The sequence below is a fragment of the Anopheles ziemanni genome, chromosome 3 (genome assembly GCF_943734765.1).
Source record: "Anopheles ziemanni chromosome 3, idAnoZiCoDA_A2_x.2, whole genome shotgun sequence".
NCBI classification, from domain to species: Eukaryota; Metazoa; Arthropoda; class Insecta; order Diptera; family Culicidae; genus Anopheles; species Anopheles ziemanni.
This window is the reverse complement of record NC_080706.1, coordinates 76,444,047-76,454,989: the sequence shown is the minus strand read 5'-3', so window position 1 is coordinate 76,454,989 and position 10,943 is coordinate 76,444,047. Positions and strand designations below refer to the sequence as shown.

The 10,943-nt window shown below is 46.4% G+C and overlaps 1 protein-coding gene across 1 annotated transcript; it reads left to right on the top strand.

Annotated features, from left to right (window-relative positions):
• The first annotated feature begins 342 nt into the window (after positions 1 to 342).
• Positions 343 to 8,996, top strand: LOC131285510 (coiled-coil domain-containing protein 158). The gene is made up of 11 exons (XM_058314368.1): positions 343 to 530; positions 2,028 to 2,413; positions 2,475 to 2,587; positions 2,667 to 3,016; positions 3,081 to 3,246; positions 3,312 to 3,652; positions 3,714 to 3,879; positions 3,947 to 4,028; positions 5,026 to 5,143; positions 6,439 to 6,601; positions 7,551 to 8,996. Exons 1-11 carry the CDS (start codon positions 343 to 345, stop codon positions 8,994 to 8,996), a joined length of 3,519 nt encoding a protein of 1,172 aa, XP_058170351.1.
• Positions 8,997 to 10,943: the final 1,947 nt, after the last annotated feature.

The following is a 10,943-nucleotide window of genomic DNA, read 5'->3' as shown; positions in this document are numbered from 1 at the left end:
TCGGATCCGCGCGCACGCCGTCGGGTTTGTCGGGTTGCTAGGAAGATTGTTGATTTTGCGGACACTGTGTCGGAATGTGGCGACACGAACGACCGCCGACCGTCGGCCGGAAACCAGGACCGGTTGGCCTATAAAAGGCGCTGCGGTCATGCCCACGGGCTCTTTAGTTCCGGTGTGTCGCGAAGTTCATCTCGAATAGTCTAAACGGCGGAAAGAAGGAAGAAAGAAGTTCCTTGTACATAGCTGGATTACAATATTTTGTGTGTGCCTGACTTTCCGTGTGTGTGGTGCGTATGTGTGTAAAATAGTGAAAGTGTAAAGGATTATTAAATACTCCTAACCATGAAAACCGGGTACGGTTTGAACACGGCGGATTCGCTCGGATACTTGGGCTACGGTTCGAAGCCGTACTCCTCGCTCAACTATCTCGGCAGCAAGGGATACAGCTCCAGCTCCGCCGGAGGAATACGCACCAAAAGCGCCCTGGACAAGGATACCATAATGTCCAAAGTGAAAAAACCGAAGCTCAGGCAAGCTGCACATTAGTTTGAAATTTTTCCTTGGCATTTTTATTTTCTTCAAAAAATGTATACCGACAAGTTTTATCACATGACCAAAAGAATGTCTAATACCAACTTAAGAGACTTTGCATAGTGTTGGTATGAATAAGGTGCTTAGGTTTAATTTTATTGCTTCCATTTTTTTATTTTTCAAAAGTTCTAATTTGTTGTAAACTTGGTTTACTAGCAAATTGTTTAACCCTTGCAACCAAAGTGTTCATTTTGGTTTCAATAAATTCTTCTACATGTCGAAGACACGACGAAAAATGTCCTACACCCCTTGGACTTAAATTCTCTATCAGATTTGATAGACTCCGTTAGTCGTATCCTTTTGATTACAGAAATAGCAGAATATGTTCACACTATGAGAGATAACTTTAGTTTATCAACAAAGGAATTATGGTGGATGATTGAGAATAATTGTTATATTTTATCATAGCAGTAAAGCATTTATTTTTGATTTTTCAAAAGTTTCAATTTGTTGTGAACTTGGCTCACTAGCAAATTGCAACGTTTATAAGCATCTTGGTTTCTCTAAATTCTTCTACATGTTGAAGAATATCACACGAAGATAACTGTCCTACGCCCCTTGGACTTAAATTCGTTTGCAAAATAGTTTATCAGTAAATTTTGGTAAATTATTGAGAATAATTGCTTTATTTTACGCATTTACTTTAATGGGTTGTATGATATCCAATTTTTTTATTTTTCTGTATCTTCTGTATCTATCGACATTTTTTTAATTTTTAAATTTTTCATTTACAATTAAATAAGATAAAGATTTCAATGTATTAAAATTAAACCAAGTAAGTATTACATGAATAAACAGTTCACAACGATCCTGTGGTACATCCGTTTTCCTATCCTTATTTCTTGCGTTCGTCGTTTCCATTTCGCTAGTCTTATCAGTACCAAAGTATTTCAAAGTACCGCAAAGCGTTGCGTCTCTGCGAAGAAGTTTGTGTATATCGTTTGCTTTTATTTTCGATTTCCCACAACGATGGGATTCTCTTTACTTCGGGGTCCTAGAAGTACCGTAATGCCCTATGCAGAAAAGGGGTTGAACGAGAACATGATCGCACACCAATAATACGAGCAGAGGGAGAGCCTGATACGCACGCGTTCACGTTGTACGTTGCTAGGGGTTACGTGCGCCATGACGATCGTTGTTTACGCTGACCAAACAGACGCAGTTACTTTCGTTTTCCTCCGCACGAGAGGGATAGTCACTGTGCAAGTGTTTGATTGAGAAGTGTGTCGAAGATGAAGAGAAAAGGCTCGACTTTATTGATTATGGTTTGATACCCAAAAAAGTGCGCTGATAGCGAATACATAAAGTTTCGGTTAATTTTGTGGATTAACTCCAGCGAACATGAATACGGAGTAATAGCACTCTCGCTCTCGAAATAAACGATCATAAAGTTAAACTTATCTTATCTTCCTATGTTTCTTTTGGAAAATGTGCAGAAAAACGTCCACCGACAAAGTCGATCTACCGTTGTACAAGAAGAAAACGTTCGACTTCACCGACTATGCGTACCGTGAGGCTGTGAACCGTCTGAAGTTCCTGCTGACCGAAGCGTACGAACCGACGAAGGCAGCCACCAGCTTCTACTATCGCGCCGTCGACGATGGAAAGTCCGAGGCGTCCGACAATCAGTCCGTCGTCGAGCGGCCATCACTTACCGAGGTGTCCAAGTACTTCCCATCGACGGCCGTGTCACGATACGGCGGCGGTGGAGCTCTCGGTCGAAGATATAGTTTCCTCCACCGGGATGCGATGGGCGCGGGAACGTCGGCCGGTGCGCTAAAGCCAGCCACGTCGAACACCAGCTTGCATCCAACGCCATCAGGTGATTGGTGCTCTTGAGATCTCGAGTGGTTTTTGCATCTAACAATCGCTTCCTATTGCAGTGATTGCTGCGCAAAGCCTAGAGGTCGCACAGCCTCCGCCGGAACTGCTTGGTTTCATCGAGAAGCAGGAGAGCTACATCGAGCAGCTGGAGCGCGAATCTCAATACTGCCGGGTAAGTTGCGACTTTTTATATTCCGTATTACTTTCATTCTCGAATACCCACTAATCTCGCAAAAACCATTCACTTGCAGGAAGAGTTGTCAACCTTGCTAAAAAAGGTTAAGGACGTGGTGTCGGAGAATGAAGCCCTCACGGATCGCACCAGAGGTAAGGGGCTGTACCAGCTCGATTCATCCGAGAGCGACGACGTCGACTACGGGGACCGTGTTGGGCGTGATGGAAAGCACAGTAAATCCCTGTCGGGTCCGAACATCGTGTTTGAGTCGCGCATTAGTGAGCTCGAAGCACAACTGGCGCAGTCACAGATCGACCTGAAGAAGCTGTTTAATGAGAATGAGGAAAACAAGCGCAAGCTACTTCACGGTGCGAGTGATGTTGGCAACGCCGATGCCTATCGGAAGCAGGTTGAAAACTTACAACGGTGAGTTTTTTTTTGTGTCACAAGTATCTGAAGGGGAGCTAAACTTTTATATCTTCACTGCTAGGGATAAGCAAAACCTTGAGGAAACGGTACGGAAGTTGCAACTCTCGATTGATCAATTGAAGGACTCCGAAGCCTGTAACTTTAACAAGTCCCAACGAAGCCGGGACATGATCGAGCAGGTGGCGTTCGAGCGAAACCAAGCTGAGATTGAAATACGTCGTCTAAAGGTATGAATACGAGCGATGCGTTTACGACCACCGAGACTTTAATAGTAGAAACTATCGCCCAATAGGATGAACTGGAGCGTCAACACGAGCGTGTTCGGGAGGTCCAGCATGAAATGGCGAAGCGCCTGGCGGAGGAACGGGCCAACGCCGAGCGTCGCTACACCTACCACGTCGATCAACTTGGCGGAGACCTCAGCAGCCAGTGGGAACACGCCACCAAGCTGCAGCTCGAGGTGGAGCGTATGAAACGCATCGAGTCCGACTACAAGCGTGAGCTGAACCAGAAGAACTCCCAAATCGACGAGCTGAAGATGGAGCTGAAGAACAAATCGGCAATCTTTATGTCCGATCTCAACCAGGCCAGTGCGGAGAAGCAGTCGTTGGAGCAGGAAATCACTTCGCTAAGGTTGGTTACCGTAAGATATACTAAAGGGGTGTATGGCTTACCTTTCTTTCATACATTGCAGACTTCAACTGGAGCGTGCCGAACGTCAGGCGAAGGTGGAAGTGTCCCGGTTAAACGCTGAAATAACGTCGCTCAGACAGCGTCTCGATCGTGCCGATGCCGATGTTCTGCACTCGAAGCGGGAAAACCTTAAACTTGCCGACGAGGTGGCATCGCTTGAGAAAGAGGTAATCCGAAGGATAACTCCATATGCCTCCCAAGGGCTTAATAAACTCATTGATCTTCTTTTTCCAGTTAACTCTCGGTGAACTGAACCGAGAGACTCGACCTTCGAAGGAACTGGCGAAAATTATTTCCGACATGGAAGCAAAGCACAGTAAGTGGAATTACTTAGCAAGTTGATACTACTCGCGCATAATGACTGTTTATTCATACACGTGCCAGGGGCATAAGGGGTTTAGGAGGCTACAACTATCGGAAACATACAAAAACCCAACATGCACCTTCAGACCCACCTCAGACAACACACTATATGTGGCCTCTTTGCATAACAATCGGTGCCGCTCGCATATCTGTTCCCAACCGTTTCTGTATGCACATCAGTTGCGTGTCATTTCAACGCCATTCCCCACAACCTTTGCTTTGCGTGTGTGTGTTCGTTCTCGATCGCCTAGATCTTCTAGTCAATTGCTAGTTCACTTGCTTGTTTTATTCCCCATGTTTGCGATACTTATGATTCCATTTGTTGTTCTCGTTTCTCGATCCCACCACCAATGCTGCAGATCAATGTTTGCTGAACACCCAGGTTATTGTTTATCATTTCATTCGAATGCTTAGAAAACTGGAAACCAATGCCTTCCGACGCCTCGTGTGTTTTAGGAATCATGAATTTCCACCGCCAAGATGGTTTGATTCGTTTTGAAAGGCCGTTGTAACAACCGGAGTTTCGAAACGATCGGACGCCACCGTGCCTCGGAAGGAGGTCGTTCTCAATAGTTTATCCATGAGCTATTTTACAATGGAAGTCTATAACTCTGAATCCATCTCTTGGGTGCCCTAGCCCCCAGACTAGCCTACTAGGTAGATTCTTGTCGAAAGAATGCTCCATTGACCTGTCAACCGTGTCCCGTCTCAGTGAAGAACTTGTTCGTTGAACTTGCTTTACACACGGTGGTCGTTTTCCAAGTTTTTCTTTCCTTTTCATTTTTTTTTTTTTGGTTTATTCCTCTAGTCCCTGAGCGAGAGATATCAAAGGGCTTCCAACGGGCACCCCCTTGTTAAACGTTCTCCCTTTCCGTACCTTGCCGCTCAACATCAATCTTTCTTCTTCCCCTTCTCTTTCTTTCCGGTTTCGTCCGTCAACACCGTTCCAGCCAACACCGTTTCCGAACTCGAGGGCATGATACAAGATCAAAAACAGCTCATGGAAAAACTAACTGCAGAATGCAAAAGCTTGACGCATAAGTTAGAGGACACCACACAGAAGCATAAGTACATAACAACATCTTTCTTCTCAGTTGTCGTTTGTTGATCCCTTCTCATTTTGTGTCCATTTTTTTCTATGTTTGTTTCCGTTTCGGAGAGTGAAAACTACTAGGTTTGCCGTGTCGTTTGTGTTTTTTCCTCCTACTTCATTTGTGGTTTGCAAATTAAGGACATTTCAGAAATATTTATGTACTTAACATAAGCGATCAAGTTGTGTACCACAAGAGATCTAATTTAGAAATTCTAGTTTAGCCTTCCTGCCAATTGTACATAATCAATTTTTTAAATCATATTTTAAACCGGATTTGGTTTTAGTTTTTGATTACTAATTTTGTAAAAAAGAAACTCACACACTACTCTACACTATGATACAAAATGGATCTCCCCAAGCATGTGTTCCGACCCAGCTTTTGGAAGATAGACTTCCTACCTGCACTTTTCGCTTTCGTTCGTTTGAGTGGTTTTTGGTGCACGCGTTCCGGGTCCTTTTACTAACACCGACTCCTCCACTTCATCATGCTCCACCGACACCACCATCACCACCACCACCACCACCTTCATCAATCGTAGACGCGAGCGAAGGAAACGGGTCCGCTTCACGGGTATTAACTCCTTCTACGATCATCACAACCCACACCGCAACCACCAATATTCAAGCATCCGTGAGTCCGCAACGGAACTGGGAGTTGCTGGAGGAACCCCCAACCCATGGCCATACCGGACCGGAGGAGGATGCCCCGCAAAGGAGTCTTCGGACAACTTCGGAAGTCAACAGCAACCAAACCACTACTCGCCCCTGCTCGCGTCCCTTTGTGAAAGTAACCGATGGCAAAGGGAACACGTGGAGCGAGGGGGCCGTGGGTTGCGGCCAGACATCGCACCCTATTAAGATCGACGTCAATGTGCGCTTCGGTCGCCGGCCTACCGGAAACGGTAGCCCTGTTGCGGACCAGCGTGACGAGATGTCTTAGGGAAACCTCCCAATACTTAACCAGGCCCTGCTATAGGTTTCGTTTCGGTTTTTCTATGGAGTGATAGTACGTAAGCCTCAAGTACTCTGATAGTGCAAGTCGTGCATGCTTCGTGAGTAGGTAGTTTATCGCACCCGTTACTGTAAGCAGAAACGTATCTAATTTAAACAATGATGAAGGGTTTAGTTGTTTGTGAATATACTCATCAGCGTCTAGACCAGCTTATCTTTAGTTCCCATCACTTTCGTTTTGTTTCTTAATGCTTCTTCTTTTGGTTTCCATTTATTCAATCACCGTGTAATTATGATTTCGGAACGTTGTGTCCCGAAGAGAGGAAAAGCGGGAACTGCGCCAAACAAACTCGGAGCTGATGGAACGTCTGAAGCAAATCTGGGCCAACTACAAACAGATCAGTCCAGCGTTCCGGAAGTCAAGCGTGGCGAGCTCGTCCTGCGGGGACTTGGCAAACTCTAATCCAGCCCAGCTCGTACAGGTAACAGGGGCGTAAAAACCCTACTAACCGTGTGTTTTCTTGTTCTTTCCTTTCTTTCTCTCTCTCTCTCTCTCTCGGCATTCCTCAATCTGCTGTGACCTAAACTTGCGACGTTTAGGCAGGAGATAGACTATCTGCAAGAAAATTTAGAATACCTCACGAAACATATTAATCCAAATAATACTAACGCTACTAGCAACGACACTAACCAATACGCTTCGACAAATCCCATCGCTGAGGTCACTGACCGCTACTCGAACTCGACCCTACCAGCCACCGCCGCCGTTGCGTCCTCCTACAATCCGATCGGGGGAGACCAGCAGCAACACGGTGTTGGCGCATACGGTTTGACATCCGATACGGCTGCCAGTATCGCCGCCGCCTACGCAAGCCCCTCCCCGAACCAATCGATGGCGCGGGACGATGTGAACAATTACGAAGGTATCGAAGGTTCACTGTCGAAAGTTCTCGGACAATGGATGTGCACACTTGCAAGCACCACTCAATTGCCTCACCGGCGCAAAAACACACGCTTTTTGGTACCGATTCACAAGCCGCCGGGTTTCCGAGGCGAGAAAATCTATGCCCAACTTTTGTTCGATCGCAAACCTGGTGGTTTGTATTTGCATCGGCTCATGTTTTGGGCTCCATCTGGCTTGCTATTGTTTGCTTCTGTCGTTCTTAGGGTTCACATGCAAGTAGCAATGAACATGGCCACAAGCAAAATGGCCGAATTCTATTAACCTCGCTTTCCCACTGCACAGTAGCAGCGCAAAGTTCTCGGTGATCGTGAGACGAATATGCTAACGATCTGTTGTTGTTGTACTTTTTCGTTGAAATTTCGGTTGCCAATGAAACATACAGCTCGCTTATTTTGCGCTCCTCTAGTGCCGCCGACTACTTTGATTGTTTGACCAATTGTTTTGTTCGTGTCGTTGTCGTTCTCTAGCAATCAACGCTGGCTCACGGCCCGGAAGTACTACAGCACGATATCCACCAGTACCAGCACCAACCAATGGTCGAACACCAGCGAGCACCGTCGATGACGGAGCGGCCAATGGAAGTGGCGGAGGTAGATATGCCGGAGCCACCGGAGCAGGAAAATCGTCTCGACCCGAGTCACGAACATCCGATCGCCAGCAGTACCCCGCGGGCACGAAGCAACCACCCGAGTTGTCCCGCAACAATTCCGTCATCGACTACGGCAAGTACGAGACGGGTGAGAGACGAAGCGAGTCACGGCTGTCCCGTAGCTCCGTCACCAACGACGATGGAGGGGGAGGAGGAGGAGGAGGAGGAACAGGATCATCAGCGGGTACGGTGCGCCCAGGAGGCGTTCCGAAGGAGCCAGAGTATGGACGCGGAGCAGTGGAACAGGAGCGTCTGTCACGAGCCAGCGATTCCACTAAACCGGACAGCACCGGAGGCGGCGGAAGTGGCCGGCTGTCGCGAGAATCCGTGGCCGACCAGCAGCGGACCTCTCGCCAATCGATGCAGTCACTCGTCGGCTCACAGGGACCAGCCGGATATGGGCAGGATCCCATGCAATATGCCACCTCTGACACAACCGACCCAGCAGCGGCAGCAGCGTATGGACAATCTCAACAGCCATATGGAGACTTTGCATACCAGCAGGCCGGTGGAGAGCAGTACCAGCCGCTGGACGACCAATCTGCCAGTGCCATGTACGGCGAGGGATACGATCCTTCCCAGCAGCAACAGCAATACGATGGATATGCAGAACAGCAGTACGATCAGCAACAGCAGCAGCAGGCCTACGACCAGCAGCAGTACCAAGGCTATCAGCAATCATATGATGCACAGCAGTACGCCACTGAGCCGGTTTATGATGACACCAGCTACGCCACCGGAGCTGGCACCGTGCAGCAGCAACAGCAGCAGTCTCCACAAGGCGCCCAACAGTCACCAACACAAATATCAGCACCAGCAGCAGTATCCGCACCTCCCGTTGCACCTACACCAGCACCAGCAGTCGCACCCACTCCAACACCCGCTCCAGCGGCAACCGGAACCGGCAAACAGCAGCAGCAGCAGCAGCCAGGAAAATCCGCAGTCACAGTGGAACAGAAGGAAGGCAACCGAACTGTGGGGAACACACGCTCTGGCGCATCGTCCCGGGCAGGAGCCAACGGACAGCGATACAAGCAACCGTCCGGCACGGGACGGTAAGACCCCGTGCTGCCATCCGAGCAGCAGCCGGCCTCGCCAGCACCTTCCACAAACGACTTGCGACTTTCGGCCGATCGATAGCTATCCGCATATTAGCATCAGCAGTCCGAGCCTGTTCGGGAGCAGTCCGGACATTAGTCTCACGCCGTCGCCAACGTCGACAGTGCTGAAAAACTATGACGCGGCCAGCCCCAATCCTCGCTAAGTCGTGGCCGGCGCAAGCGACGATAGTTGTCTGTTTTCCAGCTGTGTGTGGTGTTGTGAGTTTGAACATGTTTTTTATTGTATTTAACTTAGGTTTCCCTCCCTCCCTTCTCAATGCCCGTTCGGGCATATTTGTAGTGATACCTGACGCTCTTGAAAATCAATAAATGAAACCCTAGAAGGAATTAACTACTGTGTTCAAAACTATCTTCGTACATATAAATCGTAGCCAACAGTCTACATTTGATAAGTTATTATTTCAGAACTCATCTCCGGTAAATAGAAGCAAATCTTTCCACACATAAGAACAGATTTGAAACATAAAGTGTGTCCTTAAGTAAATTAAGCCAAGGAAAGTGCGCTCTTTGTAGCGCCTCTAGTGGCGCCAGCCGGAAACTAAAAATTTTAGTAGTAACTAATAACGATTCTAGATGTGTACAATTTTGTTTTCACTGAATGCCGTACAATTGAATCGTTTGCACTAGTCATCCGGCCGGTCAAATGCTATCTGCGAATGATAGCGATTGTGATTCGATAGCGATTGTGATTCGATAACGATCAAATGTGTGGAATGATAGCAATTGTGACATTTCGTATCAGGAACCAAGGATTGCGTGCAGGAACCCCGGAATTATTACGAACATACTTTGCTTTTTTTCTGGTCCTTGATTTCTTCTTCTTTTAGACAATTTGTCGATCGTTACTGAAGCCAGGTTCAGAGTCTGGTGGAACAATGTGCGGTGATGTGCGCTGTAGACGAAGATCATCCATTTGTGATTTTTTTTTTGATTGACAAAATTTACCAAATTACTTCCGAATAGACTGCTGTGTTACAAATTGGCAGAAAACAAACTGTAAAATTTGAATTTCTTCGAACCTGTTTTCAAATCTAGTAGCCTTTTATCAGAAAATACTTCGAAAATAGTCTATAAATTAAACGCAAGCAAGCTAGAAGCACAGGATGGAGTGCAGATGCCAAATGTTTCGCTCCGCGGTAAAAGGACTAAAAAAAGCTGTTACTCGTGTGTTTTCTCCTTTTCTTTGCAGGAAGGAACCGGACTGTGAAATCTGCAAAATGGAGGCAGAAGAAAAAGAAAAACTGAAAAAAGTATTCGCAAAATTGAACAAAAAGAAATTTCGATACACGCAAGAACAAAAACAACGCTGGAGAAGATTACAGCCTATTTTATCATCGAAGAACCGCATGGGGACATGGATCAGAAAATACTTCGAAAATAGTCTATAAATTAAACGCCGCAGCAAGCTAGAAGCACAGGATGGAGTGCAGATGCCAAATGTTTCGCTCCGCGGTAAAAGGACTCAAAAGAGCAGTTACTCGTGTGTTTTCTCCTTTCTTTGCAGGAAGGAGCCAGACTGTGTAATCTGCAAAATAGAGGCAGTAGAAAAAGAAAAACTGAAAAAAGTATTCGCAAAATTGAACAAAAAGAAATTTCGATACACGCAAGAACAAAAACAACGCTGGAGAAGATTGCAGCCTATTTTATCATTGAAGAACCGCATGGGACATGGATCAGAAAATACTTCGAAAATAGTCTATAAATTAAACGCCGCAGCAAGCTAGAAGCACAGGATGCAGTGCAAATGCCAAATGTTTCGCTCCGCGGTAAAAGGACCCAAAAGAGCAGTTACTCGTGTGTTTTCTCCTTTCTTTGCAGGAAGGAACCGGACTGTGAAATCTGCAAAATGGAGGCAGAAGAAAGAGAAAAACTGAAAAAAGTATTCGCAAAATTGAACAAAAAGAAATTATAATATAATAATTATAAAGAATACTTTTTTCAGTTTTTCTTTTTCTTCTGCCTCCATTTTGCAGATTTCACAGTCCGGTTCCTTCCTGCAAAGAAAAGGAGAAAACACACGAGTAACAGCTCCTTTGAGTCCTTTTACCGCGGAGCGAAACATTTGGCATCTGCACTCCATCCTGTGCTTC

Bases quoted from the DNA above. Each gene is read 5' to 3' on its own strand.
- LOC131285510 (XM_058314368.1), top strand. From the start codon at position 343: ATGAAAACCGGGTACGGTTTGAACACGGCGGATTCGCTCGGATACTTG. The intron at 3,017-3,080 runs GTGAGTTTTTTT...CTTCACTGCTAG, and splicing joins CAGGTTGAAAACTTACAACG to GGATAAGCAAAACCTTGAGG. The intron at 3,653-3,713 runs GTTGGTTACCGT...CATACATTGCAG, and splicing joins CAGGAAATCACTTCGCTAAG to ACTTCAACTGGAGCGTGCCG.